The sequence below is a fragment of the Pseudopipra pipra genome, unplaced genomic scaffold (assembly GCF_036250125.1).
Source record: "Pseudopipra pipra isolate bDixPip1 unplaced genomic scaffold, bDixPip1.hap1 HAP1_SCAFFOLD_307, whole genome shotgun sequence".
NCBI classification, from domain to species: Eukaryota; Metazoa; Chordata; class Aves; order Passeriformes; family Pipridae; genus Pseudopipra; species Pseudopipra pipra.
In genome coordinates, this window is record NW_026990786.1 from 1 (window position 1) to 16,926 (window position 16,926).

Genomic DNA, 16,926 nt, shown 5'->3' on the forward strand with positions numbered 1-16,926 from the left:
TGCTCGGCGCGGCACTGCTGGGACTCGGGAGACCCACTTTGCTGACGTTGTCGCTGCTCACTGAGCGGCTCAGGGTGGTTTTCCCCAGTGTCAGAGGTGGAGGAGGTTTCAGCTGAACAGGGTTTGTGCTGTTGTTGGCAGAAGCTATTTTTGACCCCAGTCCTGTTTTTGAAGTTGCCAACCCTGACAAACCCACAGGTTTCTGGTTATTTGAAGAAGCTGCCGGTTTCCCACTGGCACTCTGTGCTGTTGATCCCAGTTTGGCAGTTGATGGATTGGCAGAGGAGGTTTTGGCTGCAAAAGCAGCCCATCCTGTAAGGCCACTCGTTGCTGAAGAGGAAACACTTGTACCGGCAGAGTTCCCCGAAACTGCTGCTGAGGTCTAAAATAAAAAAGCATTCTTATTACAGTAGCATCTATTTGTACAACACATCACAGTATGAACACATTGAGCCTCTGTTTCAGTTCTTTTCCCAGGATCATCCAATGGACAATATTTCATCACTGCTTACTGCAGTTGAAAGTACTAACATGAACACGAAAGGATGCCAGGTGCAGCCAACTTTTAATCTCCCAGCCACATGGAACAAATAATAAATACCTTTTCTCCCCTTCCTTCTATACAGTTAGCAGGCTACCATACAGCATTGTGATCCCTCCATGAATAATAAAAGCCCAAATTTGTGAACTATATAAAACGTGGTGGCTTGCCTTCCTTTTTTTTTTTTTTTTTTACTGTTGTTACCTGGTGTCACTTGTTAACAAGATGACAGATGCTTGGACAAAAATCAGACACTGAGCAATTTATTATTGCATTTATTACAGCCTTTTGGTCAAAGTAGCAGTATCTAAACTGTTTCCTTTCTCTCCCTTGGTTCTTAAAAGCCTGTACCACAGAGAGAATTAAAAAAAAAAAAAAAAGTCACTGCACTTCTTTCCTGTAGGTCTCTTCCCATTCAGGTACTGCAGAACACAAGCCTTCTGCACACATGGGCTCCCTTGCTTGCAAAGTGCTATACACATTACCTGAGTTCCCACACCTTAAACCCTATAACCCCCAGGTTTCAGATGGGGATGATATGTTGCGTTATTAAGCCAGAGTTAGAGCAAACGGCAGAGTTAAAATGAAAACTAAACCCCTCTATTTAAGTAATATCCCTTTTACAGTATTTCTGGAGAGTTTCTAAACAGTAAAGATGACAGATGAAATCAGGCCTCAGGTCTAACAACCCATTTAGGCAAATAAATAAGTCTGCTGAGGTGAAAAAAGTATTCTCAAGTATAAGAGCTTGAGCAATACCCATCATATTATTCATGATGGTTTGCATCCAGGCAGAGCAATGGCAAACATAACTCTGAGCGCATGAATAGTTGCTTTGATTTTGAGTTAAAGCTGTGTTTTCCTAGGTAAGGGTCACGCTTTATTAGACTGCTATGTTTTTTACTATACTGCCTCTGGTTTACCACCTTTGAGCAAATTGTGACAGTATTTTAACTTGGGAAAAACAGAAATAGAAGCAACATAGAATCACGGAATAGAATCACAGAATGGTTTGGGTTGGAAGGGACCTTGAAGGTCATCTAGTTCCAACGCCCCTGCCCACGCTACCCACTAGATCAAATTATGTGTAAGAAGCAGCAGTCTCCTAAATTAGATCTCAGAGTCAGCTAGAGTTTCCCTATTGTAGACTCATAGAACTGTCTAGGCCAGAAAAGACCTTCAAGATCATCAACTCAAAGTGTAAACCCAGCACGTCCAAGTCGACTGTTATCAGGAAGAAAAGCCTAACTGTTAAAATACACACGTTACTTGACCACAGAGACCAAATAATATATTTTCTATGATTCATAGAATGATAGAATGGTTTGGGTTGGAAGGGACTTTAACGATCACCTAGTTCCAACCTCCCTGCTGTGGGCAGGGACACCTTCTACTAGACCAGGTTGCTCAAAGCCCCATCCAACCTGACCTTGAAAAAATGCAGGGATGAAGCATCCACACGTTCTCTGGGCAACCTGTTCCGGTGTCTCATCACCCTCACAATACAGAATTTCTTCCTAACATATAACCTAAATTTATCCTCTTGCAGTTTGAAACCATTCCCCCTTGTCCCATCACTACATTTTCTTGTGAAAAGTCCCTCTCCAGCCTTCCTGTAGGTCCCTTTTAGGTACTGGAAGGCCCCCTGGAGCCTTCTCTTCTCCATGCTGAACAACCCCAGATCTCTCAGTCTGTTTTCACAGGAGAGGCTCCAGCCCTTCCCAGCTCCTTTCAGCAGTCTCCTTTGAACCTGCTCTAACAGGTCCATGTCTTTCCTGTGCTGAGACAGCTGGACACAGGAGTTCAGGCAGGGGCTCACAAAAGTGGAGTAGAGGTGCAGAATCACCTCCCTCAACGTGCTGCTGGGCCAGTTTCTTACGATGCAGCCCAGGATATGGCTGCCCTTCTAGGCTGCCAGGGCACATTTATAAAGATTTCTACTTGTACAAAATATCATTAAAAAAATTCATAGCATGAGTTCTGTTCTTTCCCTTGTAACATAAAAATACAGTCAAGAGCTGGATGTTTTAGGGATTTACTGGTGAAGTGAGGGTTTTTTCCCCGTTCTTTCAGTGTTAATGCTATGGTGCTGCTCCGTCTGCATTGTTTTCATTCATGATTCTTGTGAGAAAAGATTATAATCTATGCAGTGAAACATAAACTTTTCCTCTGGTAAATTTAAACTACATTACCTTGACTTCTGTTCTCTTGAATGCTAGAAAAGCTGGTGGGGTCTCAGGTTTTAACTTAATTTCTGGCTTCTTGACCAATGGATCCTTCAAAGCTGGTGCAACTGAAACCACTGCAGGAGCTGGTTTTTGAGGTGGCTTTTGTGTCTTCTGAGCCTGCAAAAGTGGTATGAAAAAACCATGCCAAATTAGTTACAGACCCTATAACATTGACTGTTTTGACTGTTAACAAAAACCATGAGCATTTTAAGATTGCAATCTAGTCTTTACAACTTCAAGTTTAATGGTCCACAAGAAATGGGTAATAGGGGATGTGGAGATAGTGCTGGTTATGGTAGTGGAGACAGGGTCCAGCCACAAAGCATCCTGAACAGAACTTGCTATTTCAGCGTGGAAAGAGTTGCAGTGGTGACACTTAGAGAACAGGAAAGCACTGGGCCTTTACAGGAATAAGGTAAAGGAAGGTGAACTTGCAGAAGAAAGGGACATAATCCAGCAGTACTGGGATGTGGGCTGCAAGAGCCTGCTAAGAAGTGGCAGGCAAAATGGCAGAATTCATGCCAAAAAGGAAAGGTCATATTGAAGGCAACTATTGAATGGCTGCAATCGCTATCCTGTGCAGGAACTGACCTTCAGCAAACACTCCTCTGGGTTCAAAAGCCTGATGATCATCAGAATAATCATGTATTTCAGTCAGTGATGATAATTCCTAGGCCAGGATCTTACATTGCCTTTTTTTCTTGTTTCTTAGTAGAGCCATTTCAAAAGATAACAACTTGCTAAGTTATCACAGAGCAGTTTCAAAACACACTTTCTGCTGTATAAAAGGGTGTGATTTTAAAACGCTGGAACTAAAGTCACTAATGTTTCATGCACCCAAGGTGCTGTCTTACTCTCATATTCATTTCTCATAATGAGACGAGTGCAATTCCAGTGGGATCCTGTTTAGTCAAGAAATTAACATGCAGATCAATCAAAATAAAGATTTTAATTTTTTTTTTTACTGGAATGTGCTACCCTCAGCTTGTTTTTGAGCCTCAGAAAACTCAATGCTTGAGATCTGGACTGAAATTTGCAGTCTTGTCCTACAGGAAAGCAACCATTAATGTCCAAAGCTGAGAAGAAAACTAAAACTGTAGGGCTATTTGGTAGACATATGCTAAAAACTGAGTATCACCCGAAATAAAGAAAATAAAAAGTTTCAACTGCTGCCTGCCAAGTAGGAAATAATCCTATTTCACTCTTCTTCACTCAACTTTTCATTTTTAAAAAACGTTTTTTAAGAAGCACATTGCAGAATGCTCTTTGAGATGCTACATTAAAAAACACACCTGCAGCAAGGGAAGCACTGCTGAGAAAAACAGTTTTCCAACATGCTTCCTAAGATTTCTCTAACCCATAAAATACTCTCACATAGTAGAAATAGCCTGCTGTATTCAAATAGTGCTCACACGAGACAAAAAACTGACTCCTACCATTCTCTTCATCTGCCTGGTACAGCGGGCACAATACCATACAAGTCGAGGATCATTCACTTCCTTGTCTGTCACCTGAGGTTTATGGCAATCCTGGTGGTAGAGATTATGGCACTCCTGACACTCCACTAGCTGATTCACAAAAGTAACTGTCATTTGCCTGCAGAGCAAATAGTTAAGAACAGATTATGGAAGAAAGCACTTAGAGGATTATCCAATTGTTGAAAATTTTGCAAGGTTTAAGATAAAAATTAAAAATATTTTTGCTTTTGCATATATTTCCTACCTTTGCCAAATGAAATGTACTCCTTTTCTTCCTGTATCAGCTCTTCCTAACTAATATTTTAGAAACTTGATATTTTTAAAAGGTAATTTTTTTCAAGAATATCTAAAACTTCCACAATATTAAACATGTGTATGACAGTTTTGATTTCTCTGTTTCATTTTTATATTAGAAATATAAGTCTCGTCTGCTTTGCTTCACCTGGGCATTTTATGGATACATCACTCTATAACAAACATGACTTCCTCATTATATTAGTATATGAAGGCCTAGTCTCCATTTGTACAATTTTGCTGTAAGCTTTGGAGCAATACAGTTCAAAAACAATTAACTTCTCAACGACAAGCCGGTAAGAGTGCTTTCTGCTACAGGATTTGAAAGCATCATCATCCAAGCTCTACACTACTTTGAAGATGTTTTATTAGCCATCCTTTTGGTCCCGACTACACAAACAGACACGTGGAATTTGAGATAATACCAGAGTCATGGAAAGATGGAATAGAAAGGATTAATTGTGCAGTCCTGCCTTGAAGCAAACATGCAAGCTGGTGATGAGGACTTCATTTTGCATGGGCCTCTGTTGAAAGTAAATAAATGATAAATTATATATAATGATAAATTAGTGATATATACATGACTGGGAGTCTGCCTGTGAATTAGCCAAATACCATTTTCTTAACGATTTCTTCTTTCAGAGGACAAATCAAGCTATTTAATTGCTAAGCTGCTTTTGCTCATATCCCTGAGGAGCAGGTACCCAGGTAACCATGGAAACTCTATTTGTAGATGGGTGGGGAAAGGTAATCCCTTATTTCTTTATATAACAGAAAAATGAAGTCTGATACTACAACATTTTCTAAGAAATATTTCTCTTTTACACAGGCAATTTAAAAACAGAGGGAGAAACCTTTCTGAAATTCCAGGGTCCATTATTCTACATGTAGGATATTTGAAAGACATTCTGTTTGTTTCTTATTCCTAAATAAACTGGATCAGAACAAAGCAGTGATTTTTCAACCTCATGTGTCGAGGCGGGAGAGTCACCCTATTTTAAAATTACAAAGAACAATCTCAGACTGATTAAAAAGTCAGGAACTCTTCATGATCAGAAACAAGTTAAACCACTTACTTTTAAATTACAAGATAACTAAGAAACAAGTCTAACAATTTTTTACCATCAAAAAACAAACAAAAAGGTATTAACAAAAAATTTGAAATTTTGTTATTTCCAACCCAGTGTTTTTTAAAGATTTTTCTGGGATGAAAACTTCACAATCATCTACAAACTGCATACAGTATTTCCTCTTCATATAACTGAGGAGCCATGTAACTGGTGGGTCCTGTTTTTGCAAGACCTACAGGTACTGGAGAAGTTGAAGTTATTTTAATGTTCTCTCCCTCCTTATGCCTAAGTTGACATAACAGAACAAGAAGAAAAACACAATAGGCATCAACGTGCAATACTTGTAATCACTATGAAAATACATTTGACACTTGGCAAATCTTGAAGAAACATTTCACGTCTCTGCTTTAGTTTTTACATCTATAAAAAGGAATAGTTAATATTTGAATGCACTTTTTGCATTTGTGAACTCACAGCTGGGTTCTTGTCCACTTGTGTTCTTAAGCAATGTAAATATAAACTCTTTTGCTATGAACTCCACCTACTCTGCAATTGGACATGATGTTTTCATTCACAACTGGTTGAATAATTGAGTTATTAGAAGATGCCATTTTAAAAATACTATTCATACTTGAGTTATTTTACAGAGTATCCAGTGCTTTTATTCTTCATATGTATGGGGATATTATTATTTTGGCTCAAGATGGCCACCCCAAAAACAGTGCACATATTGAAAGTGAGCAGTAAATAGAGGAATACTGTCTGACCAACGTGTTCGAGTCAGAACTCCAAAGCACAAATCCTCTTAAAAGCATCTGGTTCAGCACGAGGTGGAGATGAAGAACCATGTGACATCAGTCTCAGCAAGTTCTGTGTAAAATGAAAGTGATCCTGAGTGTCAGGGTTACTGTTGCCACCCCCTCTCTAACGGGTTATTTCTTTCCCTGCAGTACTTCTCCCTCCCTCTGGCATCAGTTAATGAGAGCTATTTTAGTTAGCCAGGGCAGAAAACTCTTTTGCAAGAACAATTGAGTTGGTGATCATGAGCATGTAGAAGCAACACCTTCAGCAGCCAGGTTAAACATTGATTGTGGAACAGCTAATGGAACCACATACCCGGCCTGTGCTTTTCAAAGCAAAGTCTTGGCCATGCTGGGCACAGGAGCTGCATTTTCTTTAGTTTCTTTACTTTGCAGGCATTTCTCATTATGCCTGTATGTGTTTTTTTTTTGCCAGGGAAGACAGAAAATTAATAATCCACAACAGCTCAAGACTGTCTAAAAAAACCTTTTTGTTATCCCTTCCTGCCAAATAACTTAATACCATACTATTCTTAGTAGCATTTTAACATACCACCAAATGGGGATTTGCCCCTTTTAGGGGACAGAAAAAGTGGAATTTGAAGGAAAAAAAGGTAAAATTGAGATATTTATTTCATACTTCTTCCTTTTTCAGTGTCTCTATTAAGAAACTAAACATTTGAGCTAACATATGGAAATAATGTGACATGAAATCTCATCAGTCCACAATTGGTTACCAGTATAATTAGCTGCAACAAAAGAAATTTATCATCCCTGGACTGCAGTTGCCTCCTTACCTACACAACAGGAATAACCATGAAAATGATGGAACAACGAAGTTATAAAGCCCAGTTTCACAAATGACTTAAGCTGAGCTTAATATATACTTGCTACTGAAAGGCCAGTTCCAGCCCCTTCTCTGTCCTGGCTCTACATTCTTGTATCCACACATGTGCCAACACAAGCATTTACTCTCACTAAGCTGACTGAAACCTAAACCTACTGAAAAACCCAAGTGGAAAGCTGATCCAGAAGCTGATTCAGCTCATCACAAAACTCTGTGTGCAATACATCCCCTAAACAGTGCAGGGAAGGAGGTACAATTGGGAGAGCCAAACTGCTCCTTTTGGCAGCAGTGGGGGCTTAACAAGGACATAAATCATCTGTGAAACCAAATCCTGGTTTGAGTGATTTGATCCTAGGGTAGATATTCAGAAGTGAATTTTATACTTCTGTTAATACTAAATGTACTGCTAGCATAATGTTAATAAATCCAATTTTAGAGCCCTTACTGGAAAGTAAAAAGAACCTGTCTTCACTGCAAGATATATTTACTGAGAAAACATGGCTATGTGTAAATTAATGTCAAATGATTAGGAAAAGAGGAGCAACACATATACATCTCATAATAATGCCACTTACAAATGCTTTCAGAAGAGAAGTGATTTTTTAAAATGCTTATCATTAGCCGTTAATACTTTAACTTGCTTTCCAATAATTAAAAACTGGTATTTGTCACGATAGGTTTTGCATCATGTTTAGTTTTATTTTTCACTTGCCTTTTCCTGAAGAAAAGCTGTTTTTCTCATTAAAGGTTCTATTTTCAAGAAACTATTCTTATTCATGAAGGATGCTTAAATCTATTATCAACTTTGGATATGTGCTTAAGTGATTTCCAGAATAAAAACTTAAAGAAGCATTAACTCAATGGTACACATTAAAAAAAAAGGTAACTACCTACCAATGAAGCAACATTGACTTACCTGCAAACGACACAGGCCAATCCCATTTCCATAGCAAAGTCATCAGCACTGGTTTCCTCAAAGCTAGATAAATCAGGCATGGATAAATCCTTGCTCGTCTGAACTGTAATAGGAGAGGAACGAGCCTCTTGCTTCTCTACTTTGGGCTTCTTTGGTGCATCAGCTCCTTCAGCAGTATCCCCTTTTGTCTATTAAACACATACAGAATGTGAAAACTCAAAATGCTAGTAGATATTATTAAAATGAGAAAATAATTGGCACAATTAGATTAGAAGTATAAGAACGTATGCTTTACAGAGGATACACACAATGTTTTTTCTTTAATTACATATTTTCTTCAAAATATTTACAAACTAGAACCTCAAGCCCACTTTTTGTTCTTCACCTCAAAATCCTTGAAAAAGCTTTGGGAAACCCACATTTCAATTTGCTACATTTTAGTACCTTGTTATTATCAGGATGATTCAAAACAGAGAATCACAGAATGATTTGGCTTGGAAGAGACCTTTAAAGGTCATGAAATCCAACTCCCCCTGCACTGAGAAGGGAAAACAATCACAGAATAATTATAAGAAGACTTTTGTTGGAGTGCCTAAAGACATGATTGGCTAATGCAGCTCACAGGTTACGCATCACTAGATGAGTTGAGCTACAGAGACTGAAAAGGGAACCTTCTGTTTAAAACACCTTCGAGGTTATATACCAAGTTATCTCATTAGAGAACAAAAATCACTTACTTTATCAGCAGATCTCTTTTCTGTTTCTTTTTTCACCTTTTCTGATGCAGTGGGCTTGCCATTGTTGTTGCCAGAGGGCAAACTAGAAGTAGTTTTAGGCTCTTGCTTAATAGGTTTGGTAACAGATACTTTTGGTTGCTCGGCTTCCTAAAAACATAAACAAAAATTGAAGGCAAACCCTACACTCGAGATACTTCCCAGTCTGCAATTAGTTAGATACCAGGATAGGCAAACAACATACAACACCAATCATCTACACACACACTTTTTAAAAAAAACATTTCTTAAATATCTTCATACCACGTCAATAAATTAGTGTGCATAAGTTGCAGACAGCTAGTAAAACCTCCCCTTACCACTCACCTTCCAGAGGGAAAGGTGCTCCTTTTCCAAAGACAGATCCTCTTTGGAACATTAATTAAAAAGGAAGACATTTCTGCTTTTAAAATTCAAAGAGATAATGAACACAAATTTTCAGATAATTCTGAGGACAAAATTCAATATAAGCTGAAAACATAACCTGACATCTGATGTAACCAGACATCAATACTTCATTCCTTCATGGAGAAAAATATTGACCTCTGCTGAATCTCAGTCCATATTCATCTAGCAGATGAATAAATTTAGATCTCAACAGGAATCAATAGTTCTCATTAATGACGCCTTAAGGTCAGCAATGGACAATAACCAAGAGAGTCTGTAAATGAGTGATTAATCACACTAATGCACAGGAGCAAGGTACCCCCTCTCAGCTGGTAAGAAGGCAGTAATTCCCTGCTCTGTACTGGGACAGGTCCTAAGCCCTGAGCTTCAGCTCTCTGAAGTTTGTTGACTTCCTTCCAGGGTTGTATCCTCATTTGCCTGACTGTGGTAACTCTGTGCTCCCTACTCTGTTCTTGGATTTCATGGTCAACCATAAATTAATCCTGCAGCCTTATAAGAATGCAAGGAAAGAAACCATTACATTTTTTTTCATGTCTGAGCTTTGCAATCCAGCTGATACTGGAGACATACTAAAAAGAAGAGAACAAAAGATTTCTTCCTCTGGCCTGAGCTTCAGTTTCACCTGAGGGCAGGTGACTGCCAGCCAAGCTGTTATTAGAATTGGCTTCCCAAGCCTCTTTGCACTATTATTGATCTCTCTGCTTCCTCTTTAAACCACAAATCGCTTCTTTGAGCTCTGAGGGCATTCGAGAGTTTTGAGACCTGTGTTAGGGGGAACTGCAGTTTAGGTTTCAGGGAGCTGAACAGAAAGGAGTTAGACCACACCATACAAGCCTGATATATGCTGAGCAGTAATAATGCCTTTCAGTTATTTGGAACCACGTAGATGTAGAAATGAAATATTACTGATGTATCAGCATACAGACCATTATTATAACATACCAGGCTGACTTCCAGGCATCCTAGGGGAGAACACTACCTCGTTATCCATATGGCAATATGTAGCAGTACGAGGATGTCCCCACTTGGTTATTTCCATTCACTAATTTGGATTCAAATAGTCCCTCTAGCAGGTGTTCAGTGATTTTCGGTAGATGAAAAATAATGTTTGTCCATTGGACGGCAATGGTTCCAGACTGCAAATCATTTCTGCTTTGAACCATTTCGTGTTTTTCATTCCCATATGACTTCATCAACAGAATTTCACGGAAAGAGACCCAGCTTTATCAGTAGATAGCTTGTTCTGTTTCATATTTATCTGTGGCAAAAGTAATCAGCATTTTAAAGACCTTTTAGCTCTGAAATGTAACTGCAGAAATACGTAAGTTTGGGTTCACCTTACATAGCATGTCTGATATAATGTTGAATATCTCTTTTAAAGGTCTTCGTATATCAACAAGGTAGAGATTTTTTCCCCATTAACTTCTGTTAATTGAATAGATTATTTTGCATAAAAGGGAAATGATGAATATGAACATTCCATGATTACTTTTTCTTTTTCCTAAACTTCTGATTCTCTTTTAACTTTCCAGCTATAAAAGAGGAACTAGGAATAGAAGGAGCTCTGTAAAGGCATACAAAAATGACCCATGCTCTCTAACACCAATACCTTCTGAGATGGACGATAGCTTGACTCAGTTCCTCTGGCCAAAGACTCATCAAGAAGTGCTTTCAGCTTTTCTGCAGAGTCCTTACTCTTTGAATGCAAGAAGCCCAGGGCTTTCAGAAAAATGGGATCAAGCTCCAAGTTCACTGTAGCAGCCATAGTGGTGTCTTCAGAGGGAGTTTGAATGAAAAAAAAAAAAACAAAAAATAAACAAATAAAGAAAATCAATGACAACTTTATTCATCTGGAGCATAACTCAAATAGCATGTGGCTAACAGAAGATCTATTTTTTTTGCAAAATGGAATGACATTAAATCACAGGAAGGATGATATGTGAATTAATTATCACTAGAAGATGACTGATTGTGAACTCTAGAGTTGCAAAACTTGAATTTGACTTTACATCTGAAATTATGTCAAATTAATTCTTTGGCATATCTGATATTCAGAAACTAAACTCATCACACTCAGGTAAATGAAACAAATATTTCATATTCTTGATATTCCATACATCAAGAATATTGAAAAGCATGCAAAACAAGTGTCAACTTCAAGGAAAGCAATTACTACTCTTCTCCTCAACATTATTTGCACGTACAGTTATTTCTAACTCATGGCTTGTTTAAGAGTAACTAAAAAATCTTACTTGCAGAAAAATTAACTTTTGAAACTTCTGACAAAAAGCCAGCTCATTGTAGCATACAATATAAGATAAAACAGCTAGTGTATTATTTTATACAAATACCTGAAAAGACACTCTATCCATTTTTAAATTTAGCTGTAACAGTGAGAAAATTTATAACTTAGACTGTGATTTAACCACGCCCCCATGTGACAGTCTGAGTTTTAATGTCAAGTAATGACTATCCACGGCTTCAATATGCCACAGTGACAATGTAAATGGAACAAAGTGAGAAAAAGGTTAGAACTAATTAAAAAAAAATTATGTTTGCTTCAGAGCAATACATTCTGACACTCTGGCACCTTCTCGGTTCATTTCTTTAACAAAAGCTCTAAAGAACTGCATTTACATTGGAAACCATACTTAAAAAGATCTCACTTAATCAGTAATTGACAATTAATAATTTAAGAAATAAGTGGGAAGTTATGGGAACACATCAGGATGCTTTATGGTTTTGTTTGGTTTTGGTTTTTCGGTTTTTTTACACAATAATCTAGAAGATGTTCTTGAAAAGCCTTTCATCAGTTCTGCTCAAAAGCACTGGACAGCTTTTTCAGCTGGAGCTTCCAAGGTTTTGTCTGATTAATTAATTCCTTTTGATATTCATGGCAGTGAACTTTTACCTCTCTGGCCAAAACACCAGCAGTGGCAGCCTGCTCCCTTAACACTTGCCTAGAAGTCCCTAGGAACCTTTATCTCATGCTGAGCTTTCACGAGACACCAGAGAATCACTTGACTGAGATCATCAAGGAGTTCAACATACAGTAGACTTCATAGGGATTTTATCAATGGACCCAGCAGAGAGTTAAGAATCCTCTTCAAGAGCCTCTTCTCTCTTCCTTAATCTTTGCTACTTGACAAATCATTTTCTGGTGGCCACAGAACTTCTGCTAGTAATACTACACACCAGTTACTCTGCTTTTTCACTGATCAAGCAGAGACTGCAGTGAAAGCCCCATCCAGACAATTCAGTCTCTCTCTGATGATTACAAAAAGTGAATTCACAGTGCATGGAAAGCACATACCCTTTTTTTAATGCATCAACCTCTAATAGATGCTCAAGCTGCTCTCAAGATCTGTGGGTAGGTTATCTCCTCCATTTCTTTGTTCTGAGAATATGCCTTTTATAAGAGTCAGTACCACATACTCTTAAACCAGGACTCTGCTAAACCCTCTGTTGAATCAAAGTAGAATCAAAACACTAATTTCAAAAATTTTGTAGAATTCCCTGCTAAAAAACAATACTTTCAGTTCTTCTCTGAGGCTTCTACTAGGAATATACACTTGTCTACAAGAAGAACAGGTAGCCAAACAGTCATTAGCAGCCAATTCAGGATGCCTGTAATATTTAGAGAACAAGTATAAACACACTAATTCAATTTTCATCTAGCTGGAGATTTCTTTCTAGCTCTAGCTTTTTGAAGACATATACTGAAAGGAACTGTTAAACCCCAAATTTCAAGAGGGTTCTCTGTATTTATTCTTTTATTTGCTATGAAATTGCAGCAATTCTTTCTTTATTCTTGAGGGTAAATTTTAATGTCATAGGCTACTTCAGTTACAACTAATATCACAAGAAATTTCTCAAGAGAAGGGAAGAAACTGGGTTTATTAAACAGTTCAAGTATGCTCAGCTTAGGCATGTATTTTCAAATTAAAAAAAAAAATCTATTTGTGATTTAGAGGAAGTCTATTCAATGGGAAGATGAACACATCAATAGCTGTCTTAAAAATAGCATCACCTGAAAAAAGTAAATTGATAATTATGCTCTCCTTACTGGACCATAACAACACAACTGCCAAACAGACTAACACCAGTAACTGACCTGGTCCAAAAGGCAAATTATTGCTTCTGGTAGTAGCCCTTTCCAGATGTTTACAGATCAAACAGTTTTTAAGTATAAAACAGTGGTTTGACACTTATAAACCTAAGATCCAACTACATTCATTCATGTTTTCATTCATAAACTGCTCCTCTGGCAGTGGAAGCAGCATACAGCAATGTGATAGCCTTGAGATAAGGACAGCAGAGTGTTCTAACAATGATGCCATAGGCTGTTCTGCAAGACAGACCTTGACTTTCTTCTTGAAGGGGAATCTTTGTACAAGAAATAATTCAAATGCTGTTTAGGAAAAAAAAGTATGGCACTGTCTTTTCCTTAGCAGTTTGATAACTCAGCTGTGAAATTAGATGACTGTGCTAAAAAAAACCCCCAGAGCAGAACTGGTTTTGCTCAAAGCAAGTGCACTCTTCTTGCAACTCAGCATTCAGCCATCAGCCTAGCCCTAAAAGCACCTTTCTCAGCTTAGGTCTCTGTTTGGTACTTCTTCACTATTATATAAGAACTGTTTGATGATGGATACACAAGACCAAACATAAGGCAACAAAACTCCCCGAAGTATCGGAGATTATATTAAGAATCCTACAACGAACAATCATGGAGTAGCCTCTCAACGTGTACTATTCAAAGTGGTTTAAATCTCTGTGGGGAAAAATAATGCTAATTAGTAGGTTGTTATTTTTAAAACATCCAAGAATTTTTGGATTCTCTCATTTCTTGAGTATACTTTGTTCTTCTGCTAAATACATACAAGTTTAATGGAGCACTATACAGAATACATGGTCTTTCAATTTAATAGACTCATTAGATTTCTAGGATCTTAAGAAAAAAACAGCCCTCTTTTTTTTTATTTATTTGCCATCTACTATGTTGCATACCTACACATCTATTATCTTATTCATTATAACTTGCAGTTAAAGGGATCTACTTCCATTACATTTTCAGATATGGTCATATTTTTATCCATTTGTTTCTGAACTCCTGTTTCTATTATTTTCTGAGACAAGTGTACTACTGAAGATATTTTCCCAAGAAAGCACACACCTTCAATTTATATTGCAATGCTATTATCAAACCTATTCTTTTATAAACTCGGAAATATTTTTATTTTTCACTGACACTGATGATTAAAAGGACTTCCACTCACATATCCTTTTCAGCTACCTTCAACATATGTAGCAGTAAACTTAAAACCTAGTCACATGAAACAACAGCACATAATTCCTGCCAACACACTCACTGCACAGTGTTTATCAATAATTAATTTATCATAATATCAATTCACTTTCTCCCTCCCCTTTAGATTCTTCCGTTCCTCAGAACTTACTCTCTTCCTGACTAATCAGTGACAGTGACAGATTTTGCTTATTTACCAATAATACCTTTTCCAGATCACTTCCAGATGTAATGTAAATCTTAAGAAAGTAGATCAAGGAAAATCTTAAAAGCAGGAAAAAACAAACTTCTGTTTTCAGTTTTTGCTTTTGTATCTTAATCAAGACTTGATTCATGACAGCATAATTTCTCAGTTACCTTCCACAAGGGACATTTCAAAACTCACACACTTCAGTAGTCTGGAAAACTGTATTAATCAGTTCTCATTTATCTGTTATCTTCTGCAAAGAATCTTCTAAGGCTAGAGTAAAATTTCCTGCTATGCAGTTACTAGTACTGGTATCCTTAATTTTACATTCTATTCCACACTATATTTTATAATATACTTCTAAATTAATATTTCAATCAATATCACTGTAATCCATTTATCCAAAATGTCTAAGATTACACTATTTGCCATTTTCTCCTCAGAAATAGTGAATTATTTAAGAATCACAGAATCATTTAGTGTGGAAGGGCTGTCACATGGTCACCCTGTGCAATCTCCTGTTCAAAGTGAAGTCAACACTGAATTCAGACCAATTTGCCCAGGACTTTTCCAGTTGGATCCTGAAAACCTCCAAATACAGGAATGTAAAAAACCTTATGGGTAACCTGTCCCAATGCCTCACTACCCCCATTTCCTTGTTTGGAATTGGAAGTTCTAACTTGTGCTGTCTCTCATTCCCCCTCAAAGCATCTGACTACAAAGACTAGCTCTATCTTTTCAAAAACCTCCTTAGATTTATAAAGGCTTCCATTAGGTCCCCTTAAGCCCCTGGCAGATGGCATCCAACACTTCCTTCACCACCAGATCTAGCTATTTTGCCACAGGGGACAAGCCAGGTAGTCAGGCATGACTTATCCTTGGTAGATCTCGAGATGGCTATCCCTAGTCTCCACCTGCTCCTCCTTATGCCTACAAATGGCCTCCTCCATGATCTTTCCAGATGGAAGCAGCAAGGCCTGTAGTTGTCTTCCTAGTCCCTCTTGCCCTTTTTTGAAGATGAGCATAAAATTTGCCTTTCTCCAGTCTTTGGGATCTCCCCAGTCTCATGGCCTTTAAAAGATGACAAAAAGCAGCTCCGTGAAGATGGACCTGAAGATGGTGTTTCAACACGTGCCACTGCTCATTGATTTAAGTCACTGGCAAATTGAGTTTACCTCCACTACTGTTTTCACCTTTCCTTAATCCAGTGTATACTGAAACTTATCAAGCTCACAAATTCCTGGGTATCATCCTCTTGGAAACTTCTTGGTGACATCAAACCTTAGTTAAAATGGAATTTCTGAAATAGTTACACCAAAGCCACAACACGACCCTCTGCAACCTACTTGCTGCAAATCTCTTCCTGAGACTTCCCTTCAGGAATGCACAAAACGCCTCTCCCCTGAAAGCAACACCTTAAAATGTTTAAGATAATAAAAAGCCACCCACCCTCCTGCCCCCGTTACCGCCCTGCACCGAGTTGCTCAGGGCAGCGGCTCCGGACGTGCCCTGTGCCCGGGAGGGACCGTCCTGGCACCCATCGGGACAGCGCGGCGGCCGCCGCCCCTCCCAGCCCCACAGGAGACCCACAGCTCACCCCGGGTCCGAGGGTAAGAGCCGCCAAATGTGGTGTGGGCTCCACTCTTCCTCCTCCCCAAACCCTTCTTCCTCCTTCCCCCCAAACCGCCTCTTCCTTCCTCCTTCCCCCCAAACCGCCTCTTCCCCGCTCCTCCCAAATCCCTCTTCCTCCTCCCAACCCCCTCTCTTCTCCCATTCCAACCTCCCTTCTTCCTCCTCCCAAAACGCCTCTTCCTCCTTCCTCCTCCCAAACTCCCCCTTCCTCTTCCCAAACACCTTCTCCACCGTTTTCCTCCTTCCCAAACCCTTCTTCCTCCCTCTTCCCAAGCCCTTTCTTCCTCCTCCCAAACCCCTCTTCCTCCTTCCAAAACCCTCCTCCTCCTCCCAAACCCCTTCTTCCCCTCCTAAACCCCTTCTTCCCCTCCCAAACACCTTCTTCCGCCCCCCAAACCCCTTCTTTCTCTTCCTCCTCCCTCCTCCCAAACCCCCCTTTCTTTCTCC

The 16,926-nt window shown here is 38.8% G+C and overlaps 1 protein-coding gene across 1 annotated transcript in view; it reads right to left on the reverse strand.

The window, feature by feature from the left end:
* Nucleotides 1–4: 4 nt before the first annotated feature.
* The window catches only part of LOC135408305 (integrator complex subunit 12-like), a gene marked incomplete at its 3' end in the record, with an annotated part of 17,107 nt that continues 185 nt past the window's right edge, over nt 5–16,926 (reverse strand). Inside the window, exons 2-7 of the mRNA XM_064643529.1 lie at nt 10,965–11,128; nt 8,912–9,058; nt 8,175–8,362; nt 4,206–4,365; nt 2,734–2,886; nt 5–382 (exon numbers count right to left, since the gene is read on the reverse strand). Of these exons, the coding sequence (XP_064499599.1) occupies nt 5–382; nt 2,734–2,886; nt 4,206–4,365; nt 8,175–8,362; nt 8,912–9,058; nt 10,965–11,120 (1,182 nt within the window). The remainder of the gene's footprint in view (nt 383–2,733; nt 2,887–4,205; nt 4,366–8,174; nt 8,363–8,911; nt 9,059–10,964; nt 11,129–16,926) is intronic.